Below are 12,650 nucleotides of genomic sequence, written 5' to 3'. Positions count from 1 at the left end.
GACCCACCCCCTCTATAAGTTGCCCACTAAAACAATGCACCACAAGTGGTCAACTTACACAAGTTTTACTGCATATATATATATATATATATATATATATATATATTGCATTTTTGTCGTATTCTGAAAAAAAGGGATTTATTTGAATATCAAAGGATTGTCCCACCCCCAGACTTCTGCTACATAGAAAATGGAACCGTTTTGGAAATCCTGGAATGCAGAACTATGAACGTAACACATTAGGTAATAGTAATTGAAATACTGGACTTTAATAGAACAAAAATAAGAAATTTTACACAATCAACTGTTTTTTCTTTCTTTTATTGACATACAGTGGAATTTATAAATAATAAAAAATGAAACAGCCTTTATTCTAGTTTATAATTACCCTTGGGGGTGAATGTTTTTGGGGGTTATTTTCATTTTTGTGTCGACGAGAGAAAAATGGCGGAAATGGCAGTGAAAGTAAATCAATTAGATGTTTACTGATCCGTAAATATGTTGATTAGAATAAGCATGTTGACACTGTTTAACATAATTTTAGAAAGCGTTTTATATAAAAGCTCTTGGGTGCAATAAGTTCACAACATTCACTAACAATAAACGATTACCGTTAACAACTGGCAGAATAGAGCTACTCATAATGTTGACTAAGGTAAGATTTTATTTTTCTTAAATTTTTTTCCAGAAAATTTTTCGCGTGATTCCCCCCCCCCATTTTCAGATATCTAGAGCCTTCTGACTAATGACATGGGCTATAAGGCTTTTTAAATGTCTTGCCCACAACAATAAAAAGTAATGTTGAATTTTATTAATATACAAAAATTAACAAAAAACCTGAACCGTGATGGCTCAGGGGATAGAGCGTTCGCCTCCCAATGAGGTGAACCGGGCCCGAATCCCAGCTATGGCTAATCGATACAACTTCCGCATCTGGCTAGCACTGACCTCTGTGCTGGCGTGAAATATCCTCCGTGTTAGACGGATCATGTGTTTAAAGTCCCTTTGTAGTCAGGCTAACCGTGGGAGGGTTTCGTGGTCTCCGTCTCTGTGCAGCGCAAATGCGGGCTAGTTCCATAAAAAAGTTAAAAGGCACTAAGGCAAAATTCTCTCGATACTTGATTCATGAGTTCCCTTGTCTTCTGGATCGTGTTCAAAGTTACAAGGCTACGTAATAAATGTCGCACTGGAGCCGTGTTGGCTCAGGGGATAGAGCGGTTTGACCTCAGTGCTAATGTAAAATATCATCAGTGGTAGACGGATCATGCGTTAAAGTCCCCTTGCCGTCAGGCTTTCCTCACCATGTGACGTGACTTTCCTCACCATGTAACGCAAATGCCGGTTAGTTCCATAAGAAAGCTCTCCCCGAAGGCAAAAATTCTCTCGATACTTGATCCAAGAGTTCCCTTGTCATCTGGATTAGGTTTAAAATTACAGGGCTACGCAGTTGAACATTAGTGGTCGTAAACCCAAAATTGGGTTGGCTGTTCAACGACAGTTATAAAATGAAAAGGTAAATGAATGATCCTTGCATTTCTGTAGTTACAAAAAAGAATTATGATGTTAGAATGCTGGATACTGATTTAAAAATTTAGGATTTTCAAATAAATGAGGTATTAAATATTAATGATTATGGATATTAATGATTAAGAAATGAGGTATTAACGATTTTTTTTTTAAAATTTCATGCAAAGTGTTAACTGTTTTAAGCAAACTCTACTACTCACTGAAAAGAAGGCAATCAGCAAACAGAATTGACCAATGACCAATTTTTTTTTCTTTCCAAAATAATTATTGTGTGTCCTGTGTTTCCAAAATAATGAAATTTTCACTATTTAATTATCTATATCTTATTGAATAAGATTTATGTTATAAAAAAGCATCTATAAATACATTTAAGCTTTAAAATAGATATAAAAAAGTTAAATAATCATTTACATTCAACTTAAGAGCTTGAAAAGGGTCTCATTATTTGTTAGTCGGGCACTGCTTACTACGTAATTCCTTGTTGACATTTATTCCATTAGAATTATGTTGATTCGGGGTGGTTCAAAGGTTAAAGCGATCGCCTACCAATACGGTGACCTGGGTTCGAATCTTAACGATGGAAGGTCGACACGAATCCCACACCTGGCTAGCACCGACCTCAGTGCTGATGTAAAATATCCTCAGTGGTAGACGAGTCGTGATTTGAATACCATAACCATAATACCATAACCATTTGAATACCATAAGATGGGAATAGGAAGAATGTCCGAACAGCTTTAAAACAGCTTAGAAACAAATATTTCCTTTTAGAAAAAAAAAAGAAAGAGCTTGGAAAAAGTTAGTGTACGCTTTGTACAGAAAAAGCTATTTTGATCTGTTAGAAAAATTTGAGGGATTTTCTTAAGAGTTCAAAAAACAGGATATTTTAACAATATTGGTATACGAGCTGCGATAGCTCAGGGGATAGAGCACTCGCCCTCCAATGAGGTGAACCGGGTTTGAATCCCAGCTATGGCTGATTGATATGAATTCCGCATCCGGCTTACATCGACCACAAATGTAAAATACCATCAATGGTAGACGATCATGGGTGAGAGTCCCCTTGCCGTCAGGCTGACCATAAGAAGTGTTCGCGGTTATACTGCTCAAGTTATGCAAATGCGAGTTTGTTCCATCGAAAAGTCCTTAGCAAAGGCAAATTTCTCCCACTGTTTAATCCAGGATTTCCTTTGTCTTCTGGATTGGGTTCAAAATTACAGGGCTACGTAGTTGGTAAGCTTATAAAATTGGGTCTGGTTTAACAACGACGGTTATGAATATGAACTAGATTACTGTTATAAAATAAAACATTTATAAATACAATTAAGCTTAATACGTATGAATTAAATACTAAAAATTGAGTGATAATTTCAATTCCTGAGACCAGACAAGTCAGGATACAGTCTTGAAATTTGATAGCTGTTAGATTAAAGCTTAATTTTCGGCACCTCGTCCGACGAGTGTTTCTATAAATGTCTTTTTTGTTTCATATTTCCTTCAATTTTGAGTGCTTTTTTTCGTGAAGATTTCGAGTAAGAAAATGTGTGCTATATTTTCATTTCATTAAAAGAGTGCTAAAATGGTTTTAAATGATATTTGCTATCAGAATTAGAAAACGGATTGCCGAACTTCTGTTAAAGTTAAAGTGTACTTAAATGCTGAGCTTATTATAGTAAATACATTATAGTAAATACATTATAGTAAATGCATTATAGTAAATACATTATTGTAAATACATTATAGTAAATACATTACAATAAATCATTAGTATAACCTTACATTACTGATATGTATAGTAAACCTCATAGTGTATTAAGTATTTTATTTCATTTTATAACCGTCGTTGAGCAGCCGACCTAAATTTGCGTTTACGACTACTAATGTTCAACTCCATAGCTTTGTAATTTTGAACCCAATCCAGAAGACAAGGGAACTCCTGGATCAAGTATAGTTAGAAATTTGCCTTCGTGTAAGACTTTTTGATGGATCTAACACCATTTACATTATATGGAGAGAAAACCACGAAAACTTCCCACGTTCAGCCTGACGGTAAAGGGATTCTAACTCAGCGTCCGTCTACCACCTTCTATCATGATGCTCTATCTTCTGAGCCATAGCGGCTCAATATTAAGTATGGTAAATATTTATAGTAAATATGATTTTTCTTTTTTTTTTCAGATTATCCTCAGTTTTCTTTTGATAGCAGTTACTGCAGCTGATCATCATCATGATCATCATGAGGTGACGATTTTTTCTATTAGATTTGTTATAATAAATTCAAGCTCTTATTTAAAATTAAGAACTTCTGAATATATTGAAGAATTTTAATGCGTCATATTTTAAAATTCATAAGCTTCTTCTCTAAACGGAAATATATCGGAAAAGCTGCTAGATAAACTTTTTTTACTCTTAATATTATGCATAACGTTTCCATTTATACCTTTGTGTCTATTACGGTGGAATCTCATAAATAGAATTTCGACCCATTTCCAACTAACTAGAGCATTTAAATGTCCACTGGAGCTCTGGTGACGTTGTAAATTTCATGTCATAACAAGTTAAGCACAATTCCTCTCCCAAAGGAATTTATTGCCACTCCAAATCCATTTTTGTCTCAGCTAAAGTGATCAAACTAGATTGACAAACTATAATTTATGTTTTTACTTTTTCATCAAATATTATTTCTCGTTAACAGAAATTTGGCCCGCTCTGACTGACTATCCCAGAAAGCATGTAACCTTACGACAATCATGCGTCGGAATTTTTTTCCTATTGTCACGAAAATGTTTGTACTAAAAACATTTATACAATGAAGCAGAAATGTCGCTGTTTCAAACCTTTCTTCCTAAAAGGATTAAAAATTACTTTTTAAAAAGTATTGTCACTTAGGTAAAATGGTGTGACGTTTTAGCTGACGTCACACTAACGATAGGATCAAATTGCATCATCCTTTAAAATTTCATGACATGGTGGATTTTAGCTGAGCATACAAGACTTTGCGAAAAGAAACCTTATAACGACCTAGATTTAAGATTATTTTCACCTTGAGACTAGCTTTATTAAAGGATTTTTTCACGCTTCTATTTTAGCTGAGCAAAAAGAAACCTTTTAATTATCTAGATTTAAGATTATTTTCACCTTGAGACTAGCTTTATTAAAGGATTTTTTCACGCCTCTATTTTAGCTGAGCAAAAAGAAACCTTTTAATTATCTAGATTTAAGATTATTTTCACCTTGAGACTAGCTTTATTTAAGGATTTTTTCACGCTTCTATTTTAGCTGAGCAAAAAGAAACCTTTTAATTATCTAGATTTAAGATTATTTTCACCTTGAGACTAGCTTTATTAAAGGATTTTTTCACGCTTCTATTTTAGCTGAGCAAAAAGAAACCTTTTAATTATCTAGATTTAAGATTATTTTCACCTTGAGACTAGCTTTATTAAAGGTTTTTTTCACGCTTCTATTTTAGATGAGCAAAAAGAAGCCTTTTAATTATCTAGATTTAAGATTATTTTCACCTTGAGACTAGCATTCTTAAAGGATTTTTTCCCGCTTCTATTTTAGCTGAGCAAAAAGAAACCTTTTAATTATCTAGATTTAAGATTATTTTCACCTTGAGACTAGCTTCATTAAAGGATTTTTCACGCTTCTATTTTAGCTGAGCAAAAAGAAACCTTATAATTATCCAGATTTCAGATTATTTTCACCTTGAGACTAGTTTTATTAAAGGTTTTTTTCGTGCTTCTATTTTAGCTGAGCAAAAAGAAACCTTACAATTATCTAGATTTAAGATTATTTTCACCTTGAGACTAGCTTTATTAAAGGATTTTTTCACGCTTCTATTTTAGCTGAGCAAAAAGAAACCTTATAATTATCTAGATTTAGGATTATTTTCACCTTGAGACTAGCTTTATTAAAGGATTTTTTCACGCTTCTATTTTAGCTGAGCAAACGAGACTTAGCAAAAAGAAACCATATAACGACCTAGATTTAAGATTATTTTCAGCTTGAGACTAGCTTTATTAAAGGATTTTTTCGTGCTTCTATTTTAGCTGAGCAAAAAGAAACCTTATAATTATCTAGATTTCAGATTATTTTCACCTTGAGACTAGCTTTATTAAAGGATTTTTTCGTGCTTCTATTTTAGCTGAGCAAAAAGAAACCTTACAATTATCTAGATTTAAGATTATTTTCACCTTGAGACTAGCTTTATTAAAGGATTTTTTCACGCTTCTATTTTAGCTGAGCAAAAAGAAACCTTATAATTATCTAGATTTAGGATTATTTTCACCTTGAGACTAGCTTTATTAAAGGATTTTTTCACGCTTCTATTTTAGCTGAGCAAACGAGACTTAGCAAAAAGAAACCATATAACGACCTAGATTTAAGATTATTTTCAGCTTGAGACTAGCTTTATTAAAGGATTTTTTCGTGCTTCTATTTTAGCTGAGCAAACAAGACTTAGCAAAAAGAAACCTTATAACGATCTAGATTTAAGATTATTTTCAGCTTGAGACTAGCTTTATTAAAGAATTTTTCAAGCTTCTATTTTAGCTGAGCAAACGAGACTTAGCAAAAAGAAACCTTATAACGACCTAGATTTAAGATTATTTTCACCTTGAGACTAGCTTTATTAAAGGATTTTTTCTTGCTTCTATTTTAGCTGAGCAAAAAGAAACCTTATAATTATCTAGATTTAAGATTATTTTCACCTTGAGACTAGCTTTATTAAAGGATTTTTTCGTGCTTCTATTTTAGCTGAGCAAACAAGACTTAGCAAAAAGAAACCTTATAACGATCTAGATTTAAGATTATTTTCACCTTGAGACTAGCTTTATTAAAGAATTTTTCAAGCTTCTATTTTAGCTGAGCAAACGAGACTTAGCAAAAAGAAACCTTATAACGACCTAGATTTAAGATTATTTTCACCTTGAGACTAGCTTTATTAAAGGATTTTTTCGTGCTTCTATTTTAGCTGAGCAAACAAGACTTAGCAAAAAGAAACCTTATAACGATCTAGATTTAAGATTATTTTCACCTTGAGACTAGCTTTATTAAAGAATTTTTCAAGCTTCTATTTTAGCTGAGCAAACGAGACTTAGCAAAAAGAAACCTTATAACGACCTAGATTTAAGATTATTTTCACCTTGAGACTAGCTTTATTAAAGGATTTTTTCGTGCTTCTATTTTAGCTGAGCAAACAAGACTTAGCAAAAAGAAACCTTATAACGATTTAGATTTAAAATTATTTTCAGCTTGAGACTAGCTTTATTAAAGAATTTTTCAAGCTTCGATTTTAGCTGAGCAAACGTGACTTAGCAAAAGGAAACCTTTTAATTATCTAGATTTTAACCGGCCTGGTGGCCGAGCGGTTAGCGTGCCTGACTGCGAAGCCATACGCTGCGGGTTCGAATCCCGCTCTGGGCATGGATGTTTCTTTCTCTCTTTGTGCTGTCCTCTGTTGTGTGTGTGCATGATGTGTGAATGTGGCTCACCCTATAAACGGGTTTGTGGCAGTGTGGCGTGGGCAATGTTGCTCGCCTCCGTGACTTTGGTTGTTCAATTCAGATTCATGCACTAAAAACATGACAATATTTAATTTAAACTCAATTAGGAATTAATTAATTAATTGAAGTGAGAATGCTTTAAAAGGCCGCTGTTGAATTGATATTTTTCTACTGGGAGCTACCTAAACGTCTAAAAAGCGTTTAAGTGTTTGTATTGAATGCATTGAATTTTTTTATATTTCGCGCTTATTTATGCATTGAATTTTCACGCTTTAAAATGCAGAATATTAGTGAAGCAATATTTGTTAATTTATTTTGCTAATATGTTTCTTATTTAGCTAATGTTTTGATTTTTTCACCATGTACAATCTAAATAGCTAATATACTTTTTTAAAAGCCAATAAGAACATTGGTAGAATTCTTCTACATAAGTACAATACTATGTCTTTGATGATAAAATACTATGTCTTTGATGATAATATATTATGTCTTTGTGCTAGAACATTGTGCTCATTGGCGAGCGAGCGCAGCGAGCCATGGTTCACGGCGTGAACCACATAGGATTGCGTAGCAATTCTCGGGGGTTAGCGAGCGTTAGCGAGCAGGGGGCGGAGCCTCCTAGTCTATATTACATAAAACGCTAATACGTACGTATGTATGTATCAATAAAACCGATGATATTTCTTATCTCGCGCTGGCAACAGTTTTCATTTTTAGTTGCTTGGATTCGGCGAGCAAGAGCACGTAGTGAGCATCATACGGCTAATCCATGTTATATAAAACGCTAATAAGTTTTAATTGATAGGCTTCGGCACGCAAGAGCACGTAGTGAGCATCATATGTCTATCCATCTCCGATTGTCACCGAGAAAAAAACGGTTGGTTGGTTATGAGTACTGAAATAGTTCCTTTTCATTGGCAGAAATGAGAAGTGTTATGCTATTGCTATTTTATTTTGAATTGAGCGCTTTACTATTCCACGTTTTGTTATATTATCTTTACATCCGGCGTTCAGTAGCAGACTACTATTTCATATTGTTTTACAACACATGGCTTTAGCCCTTTTGCGGGAAAGACTTTAAAACAAAACTTACAACAGTTACTTTTCTCAACAACTGAAATTTAGAATAGTGGGATTAAGAAAAATATGTGAACTGTTTGCAATTTCAAATTAATATTGAAATGTACAGGTTTAGAATTTTCTACAGTGAAAAGTTTTCGGTACTTCAGTGTTCAAAAAAGTATACAAAAGCTAGACGTTAAGAACGTATCCAATGAGCGAGTAAAGCGAGCATCGGATTGCGAAGCAATCCGAAATGAACTGTGAAAGCAGTTCCGGGGGTTGGCGAGCGCCAGCGAGCAGGGGGCGAAGCCACCTAGTTTGTTTGTATTTTGATAATTTTAAGACATTTCTATCAGCATTTAAAGCCTCATGGTTCAGTTAAACTTCACAGTGGATTGATCGGAAGACACGGTTCCTAGTTGATAACCGAATCACTGGCAGTAGTCACTCCATTGATCAGACTGCGAAGGGACCAAGGGCGTGCAGTATCGATCCATGTTAAGCTATTCCACCATAAAGTGTTCCACTTTGCTACTTAATCGTCGGATTACTAAAAGCGGAGGAGCTATTTCAGAGGATCAAAAATTGTGATGGCATGTCATACTTTTTGATGGCATGCATTAAATCCAGTTTTAAATAGAGTTTTACTCCTATATGTGAAATCGAGAGTCGCCTGCATGTAGCTCTAGTGTGATGTAAATAAAATAATACTATTTTTCTCCAAACTTTAAATTACTTATGCAGGGTAATTTGTCACGAAAATTTTCTAACGTGGTATCCTCTTAAGGTGTTTTTAATTTTCTCTGATGATTCGAAAAACAGATTGGTAAAAACTAAATTGTTCTGTCTCGCCTAGCATCATCATGCTCACCCCTACAAGTTCGGATATGTAGCGAAAGGCAAAGACGGATCCCACCACAGACACGAGGAAGGTGATGGACACGGAGGAGTGAAGGGCAGCTACGGATACGTTGACCATCACGGAATCCACCGAGAAGTTCACTATGTAGCGGATAAGGGAGGATTCAGAGCAGAAGTCAAGACCAATGAACCCGGAACAGCCAATCAGGATCCAGCTCACGTCAAACTTCATTCTCATGCTTCTCACCATCACCATCAAGAACCTCATCATCATCACCATCAAGAACCTCACCATGCTCAACATCATCATCACCAACAACCTCACCATGCTCATCATCATCAACACCAAGAACCTCACCATGCTCATCATCATCATCACCAACAACCTCACCATGCTCATCATCATGAGCACCATGGACATCAATGGAAACATCATGCTTAAATTTAAAAAAAAAAAAAACTCTTAACCTGGGATATATGCTCAATAAATTATAGTTATTTTTTCCACGTAGTATGTAGTTACAATGCATTTTAGACTCTTCTTGTTCATCAAATAATTTCCAGACGTTAAAATCAATTGATTAGATTAATTAAATAATAAATTGATTCCTCCAATTAATTAGTAATTTTAAAAAGCAAATATTTACTAATTTCGTAATAGCACATAAACAAATTAGTTTAGATGTCTAAATATAACATTTAATATTCATAAATTCTAAAAAAAGAAGAAGAAAAAAAAACAGAATTTAAGAGAGTTCTTTCTATCTCTTTTTTCAGTAGTGTGTGTAATATAGCAACACCACCTATCTCGGGGGTGTTGAATATAGGCGGTAGCAAGATTAAGTACAGTTTGTCTAAAGTAAGAACCCCCTAGCCATTCGTCTGGAGCCGTGGTGGTGGCTATGGTTACGAGATATAACTATTTCAAGTAGGCAGAGCCGGATTATACCTTTCGTAGGCCCTAGGCACAGCCGTTTATGGGCCCTCCCCTCCTCCCCTCTTTTCAATATATATGCTAAAATTTTGTTCGTATGGAAACGTATTACGCCATTTTACATGTATTAATTTCAGAAATGACTAAAAGGCGTAAAGCTTACAGTGATTTGTACGATAATTTCGGTTTTCCTGTTCACAAAAATTTGTCAGAATCTGAGATTAAACTAAAAGCGCAAAATTTGGTGAAAATTTGCTCATCCGATTTAGAGGAAAACTTTGTAGATGAATTTTTACTATTTTCAAATTTGTATGAACATAAATCTGCAAAAGAAATGTTGAAGGATCAAATTAAAGACAAACATGTGAATACTTTTCCTAACGTTCACATTGCATTAAGAATATATTTGTCGATTCTTGGATCAAATGCAGAAGGAGAAAGATCTTTCTCCAGATTAAAATTGATAAAAAATTATTTGCTTTCAACAATGAATCAAGATCTTTTGGCATCGCTCGCAATTATGTCTATTGAATCCGACATTTTGCGTAGTTAGGAATTCGACAGCAAAATACAAGATTTCGTTGAATCCAAAAGTCTCAGAAAAGTAATATATTAGATCATAAGATTCTGCAAAATAACTTATTACCGTAAAATATTATATTTTTATTTGTATCTTCATAATTTTGTGCAAAATACACTTGTTGTTTTTAAAGCTAAATTATTTTTGTCACCAAATTTTTTTCTCCCAAGTTTTTCGTAGGCCCCTGAATTTCGTAGGCCCTAGGCACGTGCCTATAGGTTAATCCGGCCCTGCAAGTAGGGGATGTGGGTTCATTGTTTAGGACAGGTTTTGGCTCAGGACGGTGAGAGAACGGGAATATTTCACTTTGGTCCATTGTGTTAGCCCTAGAGTGAAGAGAAACCACCCTCCCTGAAATGCGCTACCATATACAAACCATATACTTACCATATACAAACTCTATAAGCCCATTTGTTAGGTTTAGAATACATATAATTTTTGCGTTCTTTTAATTTAACTTTTAACGAAAAAAATAACAAATGAATTTGGAAGACATCGCAAGCATGCTATGACACTGCCCAAAAAATGAAAATCTGCAATTTTTTACACAATGGACAATTGCAGCATCTCTTAAATTTTCCAAATTATAGTCATTCCTTTTTAAGATTGATTTCCTGATTACGAAAATATAATTTTTAACTCTGACAAATAAATATTTATTTAATTATTAATATTTTAATTTGAGCGAAAACGCCCTCACTCGAAAACGACCGCTGATTGGTGTGACGTCATTAGAGCCTTACTCCTCACGACCTTCCCGTTGTTATTATGTATTTTCTTTCTTGCGGTTTTAACTAGCTCTTCTTTAACTTATTTTTTCCAAATTTTCCCGCGTGTATTTAAATGCGTATTTAGCAGCAAATATTTTGAAATCTATTGCATATATAGAATCAAAATGGAAGAGAGGTTTCAAAAAGCTCAAACGGACAATTTGCCGCAAGTTACTGAAGAGATGATTATGGATTTTTTTCGAACGAACCAAGATTTCATTTCGCCTGAAATCAAAGGCATAAAGGCTCAAAGGTATAAATTTGTTTATTTATAAACTGTAGCTGTAAATAAGGGCGTCGGCAAGGAGGTGCACTTGCACTACCCTGGATTTTCTTTAAGCAATTAAAAATAAATAGAAAAGCAATTTAGTTATAAAATTTCATGTAAAAAATTGATTAATCAAACAAGAATTGCAATCATACAGAATAGTTTTAATCTTTTTTTTTGTGGGGATGGTAGTTTGTTAAAGGGTTGCACCCCCCTACATTTTATTCTACCGGCGCCCCTGGCTGTAAATAATTTTGTGTGTGAAAATGGAACGGCGATTTGTTATAACACATATAGGTACACGTTAAAATATAGCAAGGATTTAAGTATACTAAAAACATCTTTCCACTTTCATAAAAGTATAAAACTAAACGCTCTTCTTACACACTAAATTATTATTACTCACAAAAACAAATAATTATACTTACTCACAAAATTATTATTATAAACGTTATACTTACTCTTTTATTAAAATTATTTTATTAAAAATTAATTTTAATAAAATGTATTATTTTATTAAAAATTAATTTGAATTAAAGTTATTATTTTATTAAAGACCAATTATAAACAACTTTGTAATAATTACAATCAATTTTATTAAAATTAATTTAGTTAAAAATTAATTGAAGTCAATTTTATTAAAAATAATTTATAAACGATTTTATAAAAATAAATAAGCTATTATTTTTATTAAAAATTATTGTTTTATCAAAAATTAATATTTAATAAAATAAAATTAAAGAAAATTAGATTCTAATTTATAAAAAAAATTAAAGAAATAGTCAGAGGCAAGCTAGTTATAGAATATTTTTACCCTTTCTACTGTCAAACATAAATACACATCTTCAATTTTAGTATATTTTACTTTAACTACACCTGCTAATGTTTTTTTATCGAATTTTTTTATTAAATTTAAAAATAAGTTTTGCTTCATAATATTTTTTAAAGTGTTAAATCCAAGGTGTAAATAATAACATGAACCATTTTGAAAGATACTGGTACATTTTATGAATGATGTATTAAAAATCAAAAAGATTTTTATTACATTATATTTTAAAGCGTCTAGTTATGCAGATAGTGTGCATATTGAAGGATTTAAAAAAAATATAATAGTTTTTATCCCTATTCTGTAAAAAAAAAG

General features: G+C 33.1%; 1 protein-coding gene across 1 annotated transcript; it reads left to right on the top strand.

The window, feature by feature from the left end:
- Nucleotides 1–546: 546 nt before the first annotated feature.
- LOC147812053 (uncharacterized) lies at nt 547–9,468 on the top strand. Its single transcript, XM_087160399.1, has 3 exons — nt 547–655; nt 3,706–3,768; nt 8,953–9,468. The coding sequence occupies exons 1-3, from the start codon at nt 644–646 to the stop codon at nt 9,397–9,399; spliced, it is 522 nt and encodes a 173-aa protein (XP_087016525.1). The 5' UTR covers nt 547–643; the 3' UTR covers nt 9,400–9,468.
- Nucleotides 9,469–12,650: the final 3,182 nt, after the last annotated feature.

Source organism: Parasteatoda tepidariorum, chromosome 4 (assembly GCF_982258835.1).
Source record: "Parasteatoda tepidariorum strain Cologne lab strain chromosome 4, Ptep-v5.0, whole genome shotgun sequence".
In the NCBI taxonomy this organism is placed as follows: Eukaryota; Metazoa; Arthropoda; class Arachnida; order Araneae; family Theridiidae; genus Parasteatoda; species Parasteatoda tepidariorum.
Note: the sequence above shows the minus strand (reverse complement) of the source record. Positions and strands in the feature narration are given on the sequence as shown.